The sequence below is a fragment of the Diplotaxodon limnothrissa genome, linkage group LG15 (assembly GCF_057381915.1).
Source record: "Diplotaxodon limnothrissa isolate DT_005_m linkage group LG15, D_limnothrissa_male_GT1.1, whole genome shotgun sequence".
NCBI classification, from domain to species: Eukaryota; Metazoa; Chordata; class Actinopteri; order Cichliformes; family Cichlidae; genus Diplotaxodon; species Diplotaxodon limnothrissa.
In genome coordinates, this window is record NC_140610.1 from 43,947,892 (window position 1) to 43,968,706 (window position 20,815).

The following is a 20,815-nucleotide window of genomic DNA, read 5'->3' on the forward strand; positions in this document are numbered from 1 at the left end:
TGACTGATAGATTCAAAATGATATCTATGTATTCAGAGTGGTATAAGCACAGGCATAGGTGTTTTGACTAGACTAAGCAAAATTAATGTATTAAAATTGATATGATCCCAAATAAAATAGATTAACAATATTTAAGCATTGGCTGCTATCTCAGTCCATAAATTCCCAGAGCGTATGTCCTACGTTTTATAATGATATACATTATAGGTGAGTCAGATGCTGAAATGGAAGCTATAGAGCCCAGTGAGACAGTAGCAGCATTGCAGCAGAAGGTCCAAGATACTCAGGCAGCTGGAAGTATAGATGCGGACATGGAATTTGATTACGTTGCTCATCTTCAAGCGCAGGATCTACAAATGTTTTTCAGTTACCATCTACAATAGCCCACAAGTTTCCCTAAATTGTTTAACAACAAGCATGCCATCAACCACAAGTGGGTGACATTTAATGAAAAGAACAAACAATCCCTCTATTGTTGTTTTTGGTGTTTGACCTGATAGAAATTGATAATACATTCATAAAAGGTGGTATGAAAGCATGGGAACATATTCATCAGCTCATGAGAAAATTGGAGAGACAGTGTTGATGCATACTTTCTACTGGCTAAGGACAGATGTAAAATTCCTTCTGCAAGACAAAAATGTCTTTAAATCATGAGCATCAGATAATAGAATTTAGATGTGGCAAAAGTCATAGTGGACTTCGTTACAGAGGGATTAGAGGGTGCTTACTCTCCATAAAACACTGCAGTCAATCATGGCAACTTTCTAGAGTTGTTAACCCTTTTGAGGGGGTATGATATGTGCCTTCAACAGCACATTAGAAGTTGTACCAGCCAGATGGAATGACACAGGTGCAAAAGATAGGGGTTCTTTTGTGACCCTTATGTCAAAGGATATAGTCAATAAAGTTGTGGATGCTCTCAGAAAAGTGATAGAGTACAAATGCAAGTGAGACATGTTTTCATTTCAAATTTATATAACCAACAGATGTCAACAGACTAGAACAGTGTGCTATTGTCCTAAGATATGTGACAGACGCCATTCATGAGCACTTTACTGCTGTGGTGGGCTGTGGAAAATCTACAAGGAAGTATTTCACAGAGGCAGTGAAACAAACTTAAGATTAAATCAGTATTCATATTTGCACGTGTGGGCAACTCCACTGATGGTGCTGCCAATATGCAGGAACAACATCATGGGTTCTCTTAATTTCTCTCTGAGAAGTCTCTTACGCTGATCCACATCTGGTGTTATGAACAATTCTCAGTCTTGTATTAACAGACACAACAGATAGTGTGATAGAAACGGAGAAATGGAAAAAGCAAAGGGACACATTGAAACACTTGTGAAGTATAAGGTTGTCCTTATGGCCCATGTCTTCTAATATTTTAGCAGCTCAGTGTTTGGTTGACAGAATAAAGGATAGCCTCATTAAATATATCAGGGAGTTTCAGGGAGTTAAAGGAGCAGCTGATGAGTTTGTGAGTTGGACCAATAAACAACTGGAAGAGACGAACAGTGAGCTAGTTGTGGAGGCTATATTCCACACAAACGTGTTAGAAAAAAGAAAAGAATGCCACAAGAGCTCTTAGAAGACAACCCTGTACCCTCAACCTGATGCCCCTTTCAGGTCAAGGTCCATAATATCATTCTGGACACTGTTGTTGTTTCTTTTTCAGGTAGAGTAATGATGAACCAGGGCATGTTTAATTACCTGAAAGTGTCAGAAACCAAACGGCAGAAAATGGCATTACGAAATGTTTTAACATTGATACGGGTGTGCGACAAGGCTGTGTCCTATCGCCATTCCTCTTCAACATCGCCATCGACCATGTCATGCGCCGAACAATTGGAACGATGGGTGTCGCTGGACGCAATCCCCTTCAGCAGTTCATGGATTTGGACTTTGCGGACAATGTAGCCTTGCTCGCACCAACGCTCCAACGCACACAGACAGCATCGATCTCCACCCAATGATACACAAGCAGTTGTTTTTATAACATCAGGGTATTATTTATGACGCCCCCTCATGCGTCAAAGCAGATACAATACATGCATACGTTTCTGTTGGGTCTGTGTTTCCACAGCCCCGCTAATTCTAGAGACTTATTCATCATGAAGAAAACAAGACAGTCGATCGATCGATTATTTGCGCAAGGGAGGCCTCGTCTGTGTCCACCACGAAAATGACCCCCAGATCTGACCTCCTCCTGCTACCTTTTATTGAGAGACAGTTCACACAAAACACGTCAGAGCAAAGCCACGCCCACATGGTCCCAAGATGTGTGAACTTCTGTATTTAAGTAAGAGTGTGTGTGTGTGTGTGTGTGTGTGTGTGTGTGTGTGTGTGTGTGTGTGTGTGTGTGTGTCAGACCTCCTGCTGACCAAAGGGTCAGAAAAGAAGCAGATCTTCCAGATAGGATGTATCTGCAATAAAATCTCCCCCAGCACAGAGTGGTTGGAGAGGTGGTCAGGATCAAAGGAATGGCTTTGATCCTACTGCTTGAACTAAGACTGTACAAATTTAAGAAACACAATGGCAACATTCAACAATTAGACTTAACAGTTTCGAAACCACAAATGTTCTGTTGATGACTTTTGACACATTTAAAAGGACATCTTCTCCGTCTCGAGGCCAGGTGCTTCCTATTAATCTTCTAACTCTCGCTAATCTCCTGGAACAAACTGTCCCTTAGGCAGACACAATTTTGCAGTCACAAGCTTTTGCAAACTATTATTTGAACTCTTACCTAAACATGAGTCTAACTACTGTTCGTGTGTATGTATGTCTCGACCTCAAAATGCACTTGGCCTCACCCCGCCCGTTGACGCTTCTGACCTTTTACCAGACAGAAGCTATCTGTGATAGGTGTAATAATCTTAACTAAGAACATGTGTAATCTATTGAATAAATGCTTTAATGAAATGATAATTAATGTAATGGTAATGATGAAATTATCAGTAAAATATTTCCCTGATCTCCACAGCGGTCACTGTGAATCAGCAGCAGCAGCTAGAAGAGGTGGACAGGTTCGTGTACCTGGGTTCCACTCTCAGCAGTGATGAGAGCATGGTCAAGTGCCAAAAAAATTATTAGGTTGATTTTTGGATTATATTTTACCATGAAATAAACGCCATGTATTTTCAAAGAATCAAGTCAGAAGTGCATTCTGAAACAAACCACCTGTTGCCACCCACGGCCTTTTCTTAGACTATTTTTCTGTTCTGGAACTTAAAAGGCCATGACACTGGCTGTTGATTCATCCTTTGACTTAAAGACACAAGCCAGGATGAGGACCCCCAAAAATCCATGTATATGCATTTGCATGGATATACCCCCAAAACACAAACACACCGTCCTTTTAGATTAATCATTTTGAGAATGACTTTCTGTACTGAGTTGGCCATGACAAGCTCAAAAGCTTACTGTCTGTCACACAAGTCACTATTACCACTATTATTTTGCTATTTTTTGATGTGATTCTCTTGCTTGGAAGGATATAAATAGCAGTGTTAAAGGTTGGAAATGTGTGTTCAAGAAATATATATGGATTAAATATTGTTGTCTCACTATACTTCATGTTATAGCTGCTTGGCAATACCTAAAAATGCCACTAGGTGACACATAGAGCTCAGGAAGAGCATAAAGCCTCTGCAAGTGCTGCAGAATAAATCCTACAGCCAAAACATGATCTCCTATTTTAATATAATACATAGTTGCAGGAATTCTGTTTAAACCCCTCACTGACACCCACCAGGTCAGGTGGCAACAGCAGCTTAATTGTTTGGTTCATAATCACAATCATTAGATTCGGAGATGAGTTACAGAGCCTGCCAACTTTTTACTTTGGCTGCTCATTTTGTAGAAGTCTGACAGGTGACTATATCATATGTAGCTGCAGAGTGTAATGTTGTTAGGAGTCACTTGCAGAAAACAATGTTCCTGTCAAAAGTCATAATATGACTTGCATTATTGCACTTTACACATGAGATGATTTGATTGGGGTGTGCGTGTGTGCATGATTTTTGGGGTGAAATATATGTTTCAAGTAAAGTCAACTTTTTTGTAAGCACATTTAAAAACAACACAGGTTGACCAAAGTGCTGTACAGCGAAACGAAATCTTTGGGAAGTGAACTTGACCTCATTTTCAGAGGCTCTTCTAACATTTAATGGTTGTGAAAGATGTCAAACCTTTCTCCCCTCCCTAAAGTTAAACAGCTGAAAGCACCGTGAACACAGCGGAGAAAAAGGTGTGCACTGAGGATTTTGAACTATGGCGTTAAAGCGTTGTCACTGCTGAGGATTTGTGGACACAGGAGGAGTGTGGACACAGATCCTTGTTGACTTACAGTGGGGCAAAAAAGTATTTAGTCAGCCACCGATTGTGCAAGTTCCCCCACTTAAAATGATGACAGAGGTCAGTAATTTGCACCAGAGGTACACTTCAACTGTGAGAGACAGAATGTGAAAAAAAAATCCATGAATTCACATGGTAGGATTTGTAAAGAATTTATTCGTAAATTAGGGTGGAAAATAAGTATTTGGTCACCTCAAACAAGGAAAATCTCTGGCTCTCACAGACCTGTAACGTCTTCTGTAAGAAGCTTTTCTGTCCCCCACTCGTTACCTGTATGAATGGCACGTGTTTGAACTCATCATCTGTATAAAAGACACCTGTCCACAGCCTCAAACAGTCAGACTCCAAACTCCGCCATGGCCAAGACCAAAGAGCTTTCGAAGGACACCAGGAAAAGTATTGTAGACCTGCACCAGACTGGGAAGAGTGAATCTACAATAGGCAAGCAGCTTGGTGTGAAAAAATCAACTGTGGGAGCAATCATCAGAAAATGGAAGACATACAAGACCACTGATAATCTCCCTCGATCTGGGGCTCCACGCAAGATCTCATCCCGTGGGGTCAAAATGATCATGAGAACGGTGAGCAAAGATCCCAGAACCACACGGGGGGACCTGGTGAATGACCTGCAGAGAGCTGGGACCAAAGTAACAAAGGTCACCATCAGTAACACACTACAACGGCAGGGAATCAAATCCCGCAGTGCCAGACGTGTTCCGCTGCTGAAGCCAGTGCATGTCCAGGCCCGTCTGAAGTTTGCCAGAGAGCACATGGATGATACAGCAGAGGATTGGGAGAATGTCATGTGGTCAGATGAAACCAAAGTAGAACTTTTTGGTATAAACTCAACTCGTCGTGTTTGGAGGAAGAAGAATACTGAGTTGCATCCCAAGAACACCATACCTACTGTGAAGCATGGGGGTGGAAACATCATGCTATGGGGCTGTTTTTCTGCCAAGGGGACAGGACGACTGATCCGTGTTAAGGACAGAATGAATGGGGCCATGTATCGTGAGATTTTGAGCCAAAACCTCCTTCCATCAGTGAGAACTTTGAAGATGAAACGAGGCTGGGTCTTCCAACATGACAATGATCCAAAACACACCGCCCGGGCAACAAAGGAGTGGCTCCGTAAGAAGCATTTGAAAGTCCTGGAGTGGCCTAGCCAGTCTCCAGACCTCAACCCCATAGAAAATCTGTGGCGGGAGTTGAAAGTCCGTGTTGCTCGGCGACAGCCCCAAAACATCACTGCTCTCGAGAAGATCTGCATGGAGGAATGGGCCAAAATACCAGCTACTGTGTGTGCAAACCTGGTAAAGACCTATAGTAAACGTTTGACCTCTGTTATTGCCAACAAAGGTTACAGTGGGGCAAAAAAGTATTTAGTCAGCCACCAATTGTGCAAGTTCCCCCACTTAAAATGATGACAGAGGTCAGTAATTTGCACCAGAGGTACACTTCAACTGTGAGAGACAGAATGTGAAAAAAAAATCCATGAATTCACATGGTAGGATTTGTAAAGAATTTATTCGTAAATCAGGGTGGAAAATAAGTATTTGGTCACCTCAAACAAGGAAAATCTCTGGCTCTCACAGACCTGTAACGTCTTCTGTAAGAAGCTTTTCTGTCCCACTCGTTACCTGTATGAATGGCACGTGTTTGAACTCATCATCTGTATAAAAGACACCTGTCCACAGCCTCAAACAGTCAGACTCCAAACTCCGCCATGGCCAAGACCAAAGAGCTTTCGAAGGACACCAGGAAAAGTATTGTAGACCTGCACCAGACTGGGAAGAGTGAATCTACAATAGGCAAGCAGCTTGGTGTGAAAAAATCAACTGTGGGAGCAATCATCAGAAAATGGAAGACATACAAGACCACTGATAATCTCCCTCGATCTGGGGCTCCATGCAAGATCTCATCCCGTGGGGTCAAAATGATCATGAGAACGGTGAGCAAAGATCCCAGAACCACACGGGGGGACCTGGTGAATGACCTGCAGAGAGCTGGGACCAAAGTAACAAAGGTCACCATCAGTAACACACTACAACGGCAGGGAATCAAATCCCGCAGTGCCAGACGTATTCCGCTGCTGAAGCCAGTGCATGTCCAGGCCCGTCTGAAGTTTGCCAGAGAGCACATGGATGATACAGCAGAGGATTGGGAGAATGTCATGTGGTCAGATGAAACCAAAGTAGAACTTTTTGGTATAAACTCAACTCGTCGTGTTTGGAGGAAGAAGAATACTGAGTTGCATCCCAAGAACACCATACCTACTGTGAAGCATGGGGGTGGAAACATCATGCTATGGGGCTGTTTTTCTGCCAAGGGGACAGGACGACTGATCCGTGTTAAGGACAGAATGAATGGGGCCATGTATCGTGAGATTTTGAGCCAAAACCTCCTTCCATCAGTGAGAACTTTGAAGATGAAACGAGGCTGGGTCTTCCAACATGACAATGATCCAAAACACACCGCCCGGGCAACAAAGGAGTGGCTCCGTAAGAAGCATTTGAAAGTCCTGGAGTGGCCTAGCCAGTCTCCAGACCTCAACCCCATAGAAAATCTGTGGCGGGAGTTGAAAGTCCGTGTTGCTCGGCGACAGCCCCAAAACATCACTGCTCTCGAGAAGATCTGCATGGAGGAATGGGCCAAAATACCAGCTACTGTGTGTGCAAACCTGGTAAAGACCTATAGTAAACGTTTGACCTCTGTTATTGCCAACAAAGGTTATGTTACAAAGTATTGAGTTGTATTTTTGTTATTGACCAAATACTTATTTTCCACCCTGATTTACGAATAAATTCTTTACAAATCCTACCATGTGGATTCATGGATTTTTTTTTTTTCACATTCTGTCTCTCACAGTTGAAGTGTACCTCTGGTGCAAATTACTGACCTCTGTCATCATTTTAGGTGGGGGAACTTGCACAATCGGTGGCTGACTAAATACTTTTTTGCCCCACTGTAGCTGCTGTTTACATTTCAAAAGTCTTTATCAGGACAAGCACTTCTAATTGTACTTCATTGTCCTCTCTTGTCTGTAAAGCAAGCGCTGACAAAACAAGTCCAGTAAATGCACTTTTATCTTTAAGTTTGGTATTGTAATCCGTCTTAATCTATTTATGTTTTATTCTGTTTCTTTATCATATGGGGGAAAAGTCCTGTCAGCCTTGTGCTGGGGGGGCTCTGGTCATCCATGTGTTTTGTTTTAATAGCTCTGTTCAGTTTTATTGATATAGCACCACTTACCATCAACTAATCTAGCCTCAAACCACTTCATATTGTAAGGTTAAGACTCTACAGTTTTAATTTAGGACAAATGTTCACTCGGATTGATCGGTGAAATGAATGCAGATGAATGAATTGGTAATTAAAGCTAAGTTTTTGGCCATAACTGATTACATACAGCATATACACTGTATTATGGGTGGACAGATATATATGTTTGGCAATCATAAACCATCAACGAAAATGCATCTTGAAAGAAAGTCAACGTTATCAAAATAACAACAAACAGGACAGGAAAGACAGGTAAATGGCAGGCCACAAACACCAGTGCCATCTTGACTCATATTCAAAAAATACTTGAGAATTCTTTTAAGAATATTTAACTTTAAATTGGGTAATTTTTACTCACACTAAACAAAAGTTAACTTGGCTATTGCATCCCATGTTTTGGTCCTTTCCTGATTACTTATCTGTTGTTACAGACCAAAGTACAAAACAAATATGTACGAGGTTATCTGGACTTCACTAAAACACTCAGTCTGTCACGGCCTGAGGCCAGTAGGAAAACGGACTCTAAGGCAGACAACACTCGGAGGTGCTGGGACTGAGGGTGACAAAGCTTTATTTACAGTGGTGCAATTAATGTAAACAGCGAACGACGGTGAGAGGTGCTCAAAGTGCTCACCATAACTTAGAATTGCTCAACGTAAACAAGGAATAACTTAAAAACACTCATGAGAAACTGAGTGCTAGCGGCAACCTAAATAAACTTAACACACGCTAGAAACTCTACTCTGGAGCATGAATTTAGATATAACTTTAGCTTAGAGGCACACTATGATTCATAATACTCCGCTTGGAGTCACACAGTTCTAACTCAGAAATTCACAATCCTTTACTTTGAAACACACATGGCCGACTTGGCATTTCTATGAAACAAAACTAGAAGGAGCACTGGAAGTGTCCGTGGTGAAGCCACGGGGCTGTTGTGGATTGAATGGAGAACCCGACACTGGGAAATCTGGGTGAGGGGAGATGATTATTCTGAGCGCTGGGCAGGGAGGCAGGCAGGCACGGAGAAACTGTAAACAGACCAGCGCTGAAATCCTAACAGGTGACGGCAGCGGCTTGACAACGTCCAGAGGTCCTCTGAGAGTGGAGAAACTGTGAAAGCCCTGACTGACAAAGGTTTGCCGACGATCTGGCGAGGTGTGAGTCTGAGCGCTGGTCTTAAGAAGCCGCCAATTCCAATTATGCTCAGGTGCAGCCTGTCAGCATGCTGTGGCGGCTCTGCCTAGGGGTGGAAATGCCGGCCCTGTGGGAAGGCCCAGCACTCACCCGGACCATAAAATAGTCAGATGTCTATTCATATTAATGTACAGAATTCACCTGCTTGCTGCTACTACTGCACATTCACCCAGTGTATATACTATATGTAGATATATATAATGTTCTTCCTCTACACCCCCCCCCAATTTTTGCACATGTCGAGGAGCGTGTCAGGCTACATTTCACTGTGTGTTATACTTGTATAACTATGCATGTGACAAATAAAGAACCTTGAACCTTGAACCTTGACCATGACACAGTCATCCTGTCTGTCAGTTGGAATAACCAACAGAAGTCACTGAGCTTAAGCCATGGATATACTATATGTTTTTCTCCAGGGGATTTATTCAATTGTTTTGTGTCTGACAGTCCTTCTATTGATCCACTGCCTTTTCTCTAACATAACCCAAAAGGATGGAAAGGAGCCTCCAGGACCCACACCATATCCCATTTTTGGGAACTTCCCGCAGCTGTACCTGAAGAAAACACATGTCACGTTACTGGAGGTGAGGAAGTCATTGGAGGAATTTTCTTTCAATGTATCTGATCATTTTAATGTATTTTAAACAAAGATATATGAACATTTTTTGTTGTTTTTAGCTATCCAAACAATTTGGATCTATTTTCACCATCTATCTGGGGACCAAAAAAGTGGTGGTCCTGGTAGGATACAACGCAGTAAAGGAGGCACTTGTTGACTATGCTGAAGTGTTTGGAGAAAGGGATCTGACACCAATTATTGATGAGCATTTTCAAGGACATGGTGCGTAATTAAGACAAGACTTTTGCAAACACATTTGAGTGTGAGTCATAATTAGCAACTATGTATAACCTTTATCTATATTACTGAAAGTTGTTTCTGTCAAATCAGGTATTGTGTGGGCTAATGATGACACATGGAAAGAGATGAGGCGCTTTTCAATGATCAACCTGAAGGACTTTGGAATGGGAAAGAAAGAATTTGAGGACAAAATCATTGAGGAGTGTCATTACCTTATGGAAGCTTTTAAACAGTTCAAAGGTAAACAGTGAACTGACAGAAACTGCAACTTTTTGATACAAATGAACTTTTTGTAATTTTCTTTGCAGGAGAATTTGATGTCAAGCAATCATTAAACAATGCAACTGCCAATATTTTCTGCTCCTTGATCTATGGCAACAGATTTGATTACAATGACCTGGAGTTTACATCTTTGGTACATCGTACATGTAGAAACACCACACTTTTGAGTGCCCCATCTGTCCAGGTATATTTTAAAGTTTTTAAAGATTTTGTTTGTAAATTCTAACTGACTTTTATAACTAAGGGGCAGTGCTTTGCTTATGTCTGTGTAGTGATATGCTTTCAAATATTTGCTACTGTTCATTTAACTTTGCTTTCTTTTTAATGATCACTTCCTCCAGGGGCTTTACCTTTTCCAAGTGTAACCACTGACTCATTTTAAATAGTTTAGGACAGCCAAACTACGGACCAGTTGCTAGGTTCGGCAGGGCTACAATAGAAAGCGAGGCAAATATGGAATGAAATGGCTGGAGACAGGAATCTGAGCAGCAACGGTTATTATTTTACACAAAATGAAATAAACAAGACACAAATTCCACATTGACAGTAGTAATGGTAATAATAACAATAATAAGAATAAGCCGGCAAAACAAAAAAAAAAAAAAAAAAATAGTCCCTTTGAGCTCAATGTTCAATTGTCTTTTTGTCTTCGGTCATTCGTCATGTCAAAAATTCTTAGTCTAGTTCTTTTTCTCTTTTGTTTGTGGTTTGTGTGTTACCACTTGGGAGTCTCCGTCGAGGAAGAAGAGTAAATTCCTCTGTAAAGTTCAGTCCGGGCTCAGGCTCGCCATCTCCCTCCGGAGAGAATCCATTGTGATCCAAAATCTTAGTTTCTTCCACACGAACAAGAAAAAAACCTAGCCTGCACAACAATATTAACATTATTGCACACAGCCAGCTCCGTTTCTACTCTTGTATCACAGCTATAGCTTTAGTTCTTTATCTCTTTTCACATCTCTTTCACATTACCACAGTAATACATTACAAGCATGCTTTGAATATATCTCTCATTGTGCATGAAATTATTTTAACCACACGTAAAACAACAAATGAATTTCTCGTTCTGTTTTCAACCATGAATTTGTGATTAATAGATATAAACAACAAGATAATAGATTTTTTCAATCATCCTTCAAGTATGCTAAACAAATTCTACCACAAACAGCAAATTACCACTCGCAAATCGGTATGAACAGAAGAAACAACTTTTAGCAACAGACTAACACATTATTATTTTCTATTTATTTATTTATTTTTTGTCCCGTTTGGATCTTTAGCCATCAGAATTGTTGTCGTAAGACCAAGAAAGATGCCAAGCGGATTTATTTTACCAAGTGGATCATCATGGCCTTGCCATATTGGTCCATTTGATTGACCTTTATTATAATTATGTATTTATTTGATTTGATTTTCGGTTGCTACAAACGGGATAGACATGACTGGGGGATAGGACAGGGAGAAAGAATGAAAGAAAGAGAGGGAGAGAAAGAAAGAAAAACAGAGGGGAGAAGACACGGTGAGAAAGGGGGGAAGAAAGAAAGAAAAACAAACAAAACACCTGGATCACCTGTGTGGAGAAAAAAAACAGAAGAGAAAACAAACAAAAAATTAGCAACATAATAAATACAACACCATCACAATAAACTAGCTAGCAGTAGATAACAGTAGATACTAAATATTAAACGCTATTGTGCAGCACACAAGATAGACAGCGCACAATGTGCTTTGAGGCAGCAGCCAAGAAAGGTGTAGTCCGCGTCTGTGAATACCCGTGTGTACACCTGTGTGCATACCTGTGTGGATCAGCATGCTTGCATTCCAAAGGTTTCTCCATGTAACGATCTGCTAGGGAGTGTGGGGAGCCATAGCCCCGTCCCCCAGGGCATGAAGCAGGTATGGAGGAGATCCAGGCCCCAGACATCCAGAGGCCCCAGAGTATGAGGACCCGAAGAGGACCACCAAAGGGGGGGAACACAATAGTGCCCTGCAGACTGTTCACAAAGCTGAGGGATCTGGGACTTAACAGCCGTCTGTGTGCATGGGTGTTGGACTTCCTCACTGGCAGAACTCAGGTGGTGAGGGTGGGCAGGTGCTTCTCCAACAGCATCACCATCAACACAGGAGCACCTCAGGGATGTGTCCTCTCGCCACTGCTCTACTCCCTCTACACTTCAGACTGTGTGGCCACCCATGGCTCCAACACCATTGTGAAGTTTGCTGACGACACAGTGGTGTTGGGTGCCATCTCCAACAACGATGAGGCGGCCTACATGGATGAAGTGAAGAATCTGGCATCGTGGTGCCAGGACAACCACCTCCAGCTGAACGTCAGCAAGACCAAGGAGCTGGTGGTGGACTTCAGAAGGGGTCAGCACAGAGACTACAAGCCCATCATCATCAATGGAGCTCCAGTGGAGAGGGTGCAGTCCTTCAAGTATCTTGGTGTCCACATCTCCTCAGACCTGACATGGGCTGCCCACATTCAGGTCCAGACCAAAAAGGCTAGGCAGCGCCTGTATCACCTACGACAACTGTGGAAGTTCAGGGTCTCTCCAAAGATCCTCAGGATTTTCTATACAGGCGCTGTGGAGAGCATCCTCACACAGAACATGACATCGTGGTTTGGGAACAGCTGTGTGAAGGACCAAAAAGCTCTCCAGAGAGTGATCCGTACAGCAGAACGCTGCTGCAGGATTGTTCTCCCCCCGCTTCAGGACACCTACACCAGGAGATGCTGGACTAGAGCAGCGCAGATACTGAAGGACCCATCCCATCCTGGCAACAAAGTGTTCCAACTTGTGCAATCTGGTAGAAGGTTCCGCATCTTCCGGGCAAGGACAGAGAGACTCAAGAGGAGCTTCTATCCCCAAGCCATCCGTGCCCTAAACACACACACCCGCCCTCTCACATCATCTATAATTGACTGAGACAGGACTCTCTTCCAGACACTCTAAACCAAGGCACAATGTACATTTCAATTCCTTTAATTTTAAATATGTTTATATTGTCTATCCTGTAAAATAGTCAGATGTCTATTCATATTAATGTACAGAATTCACCTGCTTGCTGCTACTACTGCACATTCACCCAGTGTATATACTATATGTATGTATATATATATATAATGTTCTTCCTCTACCCCCCCCCCCCTCCCCCCCAATTTTTGCACATGTCGAGGAGCGTGTCAGGCTACATTTCACTGTGTGTTATACTTGTACAACTATGCATGTGACAAATAAAGAACCTTGAACCTTGAACCTTGAACCGTGCCACCCTCCTAGGAAGAGCTGAGTAGAGCCCCAAACGAGAGGTCACCCAGGAGCTATGGAGCAGAAGCCAGAGGGGGTTGCAGTGGCGTGCCCGCGGGCTCTGCCGGCAGCCAGCTGTGCCAGAGAGGACCGAGCTTCAGGCCCAGAGGCCTGAGGCCTGAGGGTACCCCACCCCCCGGAAGGGGCCCACAGGCGCCAGGCCCCGCCAATCGGCCACCAGGAGTGAGCCGGTACATACATGAGCGCCCAGCCCCAGTCGACAAGAACCACCAAAACACCAACGTCTGAGGGCATCAGCCACCGGCAGGGAGTGTGGTGAGGGGAGATAGGCCTCCATACTTTGGAGGGCCATAGATGTACCCAGAGAGGTTGAGTCTAAGACCCAACCTGACATATAGACACAGACGAACAGGCGCACGCGGACACAAACGTGCCTTCCCACCCCCATATACACAACCAAATACTCGGCACTCACCCAACGTGTAGACAGACACAAATAGACACTGCACAGACAGTCACACTCCCCAAACATACTCTATATCCCAGGTCCAGGTACCCCCGCCCCCAGAGGGGCAAGCCGCACCTAGACCCAGGAGATGTAACCCTTCTCTGGGGTGGAGGCAAGCGGACCACCTCCTTATCTGCAGTAGCAGGGAGGCCCTGCATCCCAGACCCCAATCTGACGGCCAGCACCTCCTCCCAGCCCCTCAGCCCTGACGGCTAACAGAACCGGGGTGAGTGAAGACCTCAAACCTCCCTACACCCGCTCATATGTAGTGTTGCTGTGTGCTGTTCTAAAGTGCATTTAAAACACAGGAGAGCATGTTCCTGCTTCCTATCAGAGAGCTCCTTCCGAAAACCCTCAGTGTCTATATGCATTTAAAATTGTGGGTAGGGCACCAGCGCCAGAGGTGGGTTGGAATACACCGACCATCCTCTGGATGCTGTAAAAGGTGCCCACCCCCAAGGCCCTATATGTATGTGTTATGTGAGAGTGTGAGTAATGTGGATGTCTAGGTTGCAGAATAAAATTGAGGCACAGGCGGCCAGAAGGGGACAGAGGGGGAGTGCCTCCCCTACACCCCAAGCCCTGCGTGTGTGGGTGTGTGTGGTAGAGTGGGAATAGGGAGGCAGCTGAGGATGGGGAGGGAAGAAAGGGAGGGGCAAGCGGCCCCTCCCTGGGGCCAGCTCCCCCGCTGACCCCAGTAGGCACCCCCACACTCTGGAACCCACCAGGGCAAGGGGGCCCAGACCCATCCGGACCGGGGCCCGCAGCAGCAGCACAGAGTCCGGGGTAGCCCACCCGACTCCACCCCAGAGAAAACTGCACCCACCCCATCATCCAATCATCTCCCAAACTACACAAGACAATAGACACCCAGGTTGAGTTCCTTCTCTACCTATCCTATATCTCTCCCCCACCTGCAGAGTGAGCTCCTGTAGTGAGGAGACCACCTGCAAAGATATAACAGCCTCCCCACCAGTTAGAGAGCCCCCTAGTTGGGCCGATGCATCAGAGATCCCCTGCACTGGGGCTGAGCCCCCCTGCACCCACCCGCCCACAGCTCCGGCGACACAACAGCCAGGACCCAAGCCCCCAAGGCCCAGCCAGCACCCCAGACCGGGGGCGGAGCACCCCCAGACCCCCAAGCCTCCACGCCCGTCCCGGACCCACCCAGGGGCAGCCAGGCTACCAGGCCAGTAACCAACGTCGGCCAGCACACACCCTCCCCCATCTCCGCTGTACGCAGCCACAAGGAAAACACCATCTAAGAGCCACCAGAGCCCCTAACCAGTTCATGGCCACGTCCCCTGGGTTAGGCCCTCCAGGGAAAACGTCCCTAGGGACTCCCCAGACGCCCTAAGGCCGTCCCTACCCCCATATCAACCACAATAGTGAAGGCAGGACCAAACCATGACCCCCCACCCCCACTAGGTGATGAAGCTGATCAAAGGAGCCCAAAGGGATTGATCAAATGTGATGGCAGAGGCTGTATCAAGACTAATGTGATCTATTAGATGGTTTCTATATTGGTTAGAATTAAGATTATTTTTATTTTTCCAGTTAATGAGGACCATTTTCTTGGCAATGCATAGGGCCATAAAAACAACGTGGGCTGTGTTTATTTCTGCAGTGACCTCATCCAAGTTGCCCAGCAAGCACACTAAAGGGGAGGCTGGAATGTTACATTTCAGACACTTTGATAAGTCTTCACATTTCTCACGCCAAAACTTCTGAACTGGTGGACAGAACCAAAGAGCGTGGATGTAATTGTCCGGTGTATTTGCTAGACAGTGTGAGCAGTTGTTGGAAGGTGTATAGGCCATCTTGAACATCCTATGACCAGTATAGTGCACTCTATGTATTATTTTGTATTGTATTAATTGCAAACTGGGATTTCTGATCCATTGAAAGGTTTTTAAGCATATCTGAGACCAAAGGTTTTGGTCTAAGTTGATCGATAAATCTGCTTCCCATTTTGCAATAGGAAGGGATATTGATTCATCTATTTTAGAAAGTGTTCTGTATATTTAAAACAATAATTTGGGGGCTTTTAGGTTAAAAAATTCCACAACACTTGGTGGTGTTTGTAATTCAGCTTCACTGGGATTAAATTTCTTTTTTACTATGGATTTAATTTGTTGATATTCCAAAAATCGTCTCTTGGAGAGTCGAAAATACGAGTTGTCGCCGACCAGAAACGGGAGCTGGAAGCATGTAAATATAATAATAACCACTGCAGCTAACAAGAATGCCTGACGAGCCCAGTTGTAAGTAAACTATTTAGACTCGACTGTGTTCGTGTTTTTTTCCGAAACAATAAGTTCCTTTTGGAGCAGCCTTTCAATGCTTCTCTCTGTCTCTTGCTAGCAAAGTTGACCCAGACAACAAAGTAAAGCTAGTTTTCGGCTACGAGCCCAACACGGAACCCGACGTATTAGCCAGAGGTCCCTTTACTACGGTTCGGAGCCATAGACCTGTTTTATATACGTGAGGAATATTCTTATATGAGATCGCTGCAAAAAGTGCAGCCTTACCTAATGTCCACCCTACTGTTAGTCATTTTATATTAAGATTTAAAAATCTAGTTGGTATTGGTACGGCGAGTAGCCTTCAGTAATAGTAATAAATCACACAGCAATAGTACATTCATGTACGGTAGTTGTAAACAGCATGATAATATATTAAGTAATCCAAAGTATTCAGAATATGTTACTCTCATTGACTAATGTAACAGAATACGTTACAAAATACATTTTCGGGCATGTATTCTGTAATCTGTAGTGGAATACATTTTAAAAGTAACCTTCCAAACACTGTGGAGACCAATGACAATGTAAACAAAAAGGGGAGACACAAGGACACACAGCAACACACATATCACCAACACACAGAGGACTAAGGCTACGTTCACACTGCAGACGAAAGCACATCAAATCCGACTTTTTTGACCCTATGCGACCCATATCCGATCATGGTATGACAGTTTGAACAGCAGAAATTCAGTATTTTCAAATGCAACCTAGGTCACTTTCGTATGTGGTACTGAATCCGATACATATCTGATGTTTTAGAAAGTGACTGCTCTTTGAATGGTCATGTCACATTTAATCCGTCTTTTATGTCACTGACACAAGACGCCAATTATCAGCGCCGGAGAAGATAAACCTCTGAGTGGAGGTAGCAGCCACTGCTCCAAACGAGGCCAATGTTAAAGCACGGGCACTCTTTTTTTCTCAGTGTCCTTCTTTCTCTAATTATTTGTCAAAATTCTGTTGGTTGCGGCTGTGCAGAAATTGATAGACTACTGGAACAACACCTACTAGCTTTGTAGCCGCCATTTTACTGCCATAAACAGAGCACGTTGTGTGTGACGTCTCTTTTGCGCATGCGGGCACTTTGAGGGCAGTGAACCGTTCACACTAGAGCGCGTTTGCTTTCACATTTTATTTGTAGTATGAACAACCAGACAAAAAAAAATTGTATTTGATCAAAGAATTGAAATTGAGCATTAAGACCCGCAGTGTGAACGTAGCCTTTGACACAACAGAAACCCAATAGACAAGAAACTAAAGTGTTCATAAGAATACCTCATGATGTAATAAGAATAACCTCAGAACTAACCAGTAAACTTAAATTACACTGGAGGGTGGCACGGTCCCCCCCTTACTTGACATTTCTGATTTTAAAAATAAAATCATAACAAACCATAATCCTTTAAACTACTTTCAGACACATTAGTTTTTCTTCTTATGAAATGAACAAACATTTGCTTGCCCTTTTAAATACTAACACAGATGCATTTGGGTTTTTACAGCTTTATAACATGGTCCCGTGGATTGGCAAATGGTTCTCTTACCCAAATGAATTCAAAAAAGCATTTGCAGCCAATAGGGAACAACAGAGGAAATTGGTGAGTCATTTGAAAGAAACTCTCGATCCAAAGATGTGCAGAGGATTTGTGGATGCCTTTCTGATTCACCAAGACAATTTGGAGGTGAGGAACAAAAATTTATACAATGCTGATATTGTTTTTTAAAGAGCAATGGCAATAATGTGAACACGTTATCCTAACCTGGTGGTGCTTCTGCCCAACTGGTGAATAGAAATCTGTTTAACACAGCAATGTGAATCTGTGTCATAATCAAAAGCTTCAGCTGTTGAATAACTTCTGGTTTTATACGCAGAAATCTGGAATTACCACCAGTCATTTCCACAATGAAAACCTCTTGATAACAATAATGAATTTATTTGTTGCTGGCACTGAAACATCAGCACGCACAGTCACATGGGGACTTTTTCTTATGGCCAAGTATCCAAAGATACAGGGTAAGAACCTGTAAATGTTCAAAGTGCTTGCAAACAACAAAAATTTATGTTACACTGAAGTCAGATTTATTACATCCTTCGAGCCCTTTCATCTTCCAGAGAAGGTCCGGGAGGAGCTAAGTAGTGTAGTGGGAAATCGTCAGGTTCAGTTTAAAGACAGGACAGAGCTGCCTTTCACCAATGCTGTCATCCATGAGACACAGAGGCTAACAGCTGTTGCTGCCCTGGGGCTTCCTCACAGAACTTCACAGGACATTACCTTTAGAGGTCACTTCATTAAGAAGGTAAAATATATCAGAAAACAAATGATGTGTTTATTATATATTGAAGCTTAAAAAATAATCATATTTTGATTACTAAAACATCGTCACAGATGTGGAAAAAGAGAGTTGAATGATTCTTTCTCTCAGTGTTTGATTATCAAATTGAAGATCAACATTTCATGGAATTTGCAGTAGTCAGCATGTTCCAGCATCAAGGAGGAAATATTCTGTGATCAATATTTATAGAATACAACAGTGTGAAAAATGTTCATCAGCTTGATTTTTTTTAAGCTAGATTAAATGAATCAAGTAGGTTTTCAAAAACTCATTTTGTCCCAGATGAAATTTTGTTTTGAAGTCACAGCTAAAAAATAATATTTGATTTTTGTGTAATATCCTGTGAATACATATTAAAAAAGGGAGGAAAAAAGTTTGGTTTGTGTATTCAACAGGGGACAGCTGTGTATCCTTTCCTGTTTTCTGTTCTGTCTGATGAGAGTAAATGGGAGAAACCGTACACTTTTTATCCGGAACACTTCCTGGACAAAGATGGAAAGTTTATCCAGCGTGATGCCTTCATGGTTTTTTCTGCAGGTTTGTAATCAACTTCTTGTCATGACCCAGATTACTATCAGATAAAATGTAGTGTATTTTTTTGTTTTCTATTTCAGGTCGCAGGGTTTGTCCCGGAGCAAATCTGGCCAGAACGGAAGTCTTCATCTTCTTCACCACCCTTCTGCAGCACTTCCGAATTACTTTTCCACCTGGAGTTTCAGAGGATGAACTGCTTCTATCACCATCTGATAGTCTCATCCTTAACCCTTCAAATGTTAAACTGTGTGCTGTCCCCTTGTGAGACACAGTGGGCTGATGTACCGTAATTGTCGGGCTATAAGCCGCTACTTTTTGCACAAGCTTTGAACCCTGCGGCTTTTAGTCAGGTGCGGCTTTTCTATGGATTGTCCATGATTTTTGTCATATCGTAAGACGATTTGTTTTGTTTGTTCCGCTGTTGTACGGCACTACGTTGCCTGGCGGAAGGATCGGGGTTCAAGAGTGGTATGTTAGTCACATGTCCGTCCGCCAGGCAACATAGTGCCGTACGAAGTAGCGCGAAAAACAAACTTCAAAGTAGCGCTACGCATTCAGCGGGAGTCGTGGATGACGAGCGGCGATAAACTTGCGAAAAGCAAGTTATGCCCAACTCCACCGGTGGATTCTGACAGCGTGGAAAAGTGCGAAAACATCCACGATCACCAACAGATTTTGAAGGGCTGGACTGCTGCATGATGGAGAGGAGGACACTGCCACGGCCCTTCTGAGGGTGTTCGACTCTGACACTGACAACGAGGATTTCTTTGGTTTTGAAAGTGACAACGAAGGAGAGAAGCGGAGAGTGGATGACGAAGCCATCCTGAGCCTGTTCGTTTCCGACATTGGAGAAGAGGACTTTGGTGGTTTTAGAGCGCAGGAAGAAGAGAAAGATGGTGAATGACTGACTTTTCTTCTTGTTAAAGCCGTGTCACTGCACCTGAGCCTAAAAGGTAGTCCGAATCTATTTTCTGGTGTGCTGTAGGTTACTGTTATGTACTACATGTGCAAATATGTACCCATAACTTGTTTTTCAAAATATTAATAAAAGGGGTGTGTCCCCAAACAGCCGTCTCTTTCCTGACAATTCCCTTTGTGCATATTCTCTTACATATGATGAGTCAACATTGAAACACCTGCGGCTTTTAGTCAGGTGCGGCTAATGTATGTACAAAACAGGATTTTCCCCTGATTTTAGCTTGTGCGGCTAATATTCAGGTGCGCTTTGTAGTCCGGGAAATACGGTAATTAATTCTAAACAAGAAATATTTTATATAAAACAAGCTTCTAATGAAATAGGTAGAAGGGTTGGTGTTTCTTTGATTCTTCTTTAAGCAAGCAAAATCAGTTTGAGACTCCGAAAGAAACCTGCAGCACCACGAGGAGCTTTGTAAGGATATTTTTGATTCATGTCAATTAGCTTGAATAAAAATGTACACTTAAACACAAGAAAACGAATCGATGAGTGAGTGGAAAGACAAATTGATCTGTGAACTAATGATAATCAATTATAATCTTCATCTTTAGGAGCTGGTTAAAGCAGAGATAAATGTAGAATGCAGCTGAAATAAAGCAAAATGTAACTAACAAAGTGTGCAGGTCAGTACATAAAAGGTGTGGTTTGCCACTGTTAAAGTATTTCTGTATCAACCAACAACCAAATATATCTTTAACTTCAACCAAGTTCTCAGGTGGATTTTCTTGTACATTGCATACATGTGTTAATTGAACATGGTGACTCCATTGTGGTCAGAGAAGTGACTTGTTCCAAGCAATGTGAGTTTCACTTGTGCTACTGTTATAAATGTATTTAAAGGTTTCTGACATTGTAGAATTTGTAGTATGTCAGGAGGTGGAGCAAGACACTTTGAATAAC

At 43.1% G+C, this 20,815-nt stretch overlaps 1 protein-coding gene across 1 annotated transcript; it reads left to right on the forward strand.

The window, feature by feature from the left end:
- The first annotated feature begins 9,180 nt into the window (after nucleotides 1-9,180).
- LOC146618093 (cytochrome P450 2K4-like) lies at nucleotides 9,181-20,002 on the forward strand. The gene is made up of 9 exons (XM_085372323.1): nucleotides 9,181-9,428; nucleotides 9,523-9,685; nucleotides 9,794-9,943; nucleotides 10,012-10,169; nucleotides 17,574-17,753; nucleotides 17,944-18,085; nucleotides 18,185-18,369; nucleotides 18,801-18,942; nucleotides 19,020-20,002. Exons 1-9 carry the CDS (start codon nucleotides 9,234-9,236, stop codon nucleotides 19,202-19,204), a joined length of 1,500 nt encoding a protein of 499 aa, XP_085228449.1. The 5' UTR covers nucleotides 9,181-9,233; the 3' UTR covers nucleotides 19,205-20,002.
- The last annotated feature ends 813 nt before the right edge of the window (nucleotides 20,003-20,815 follow it).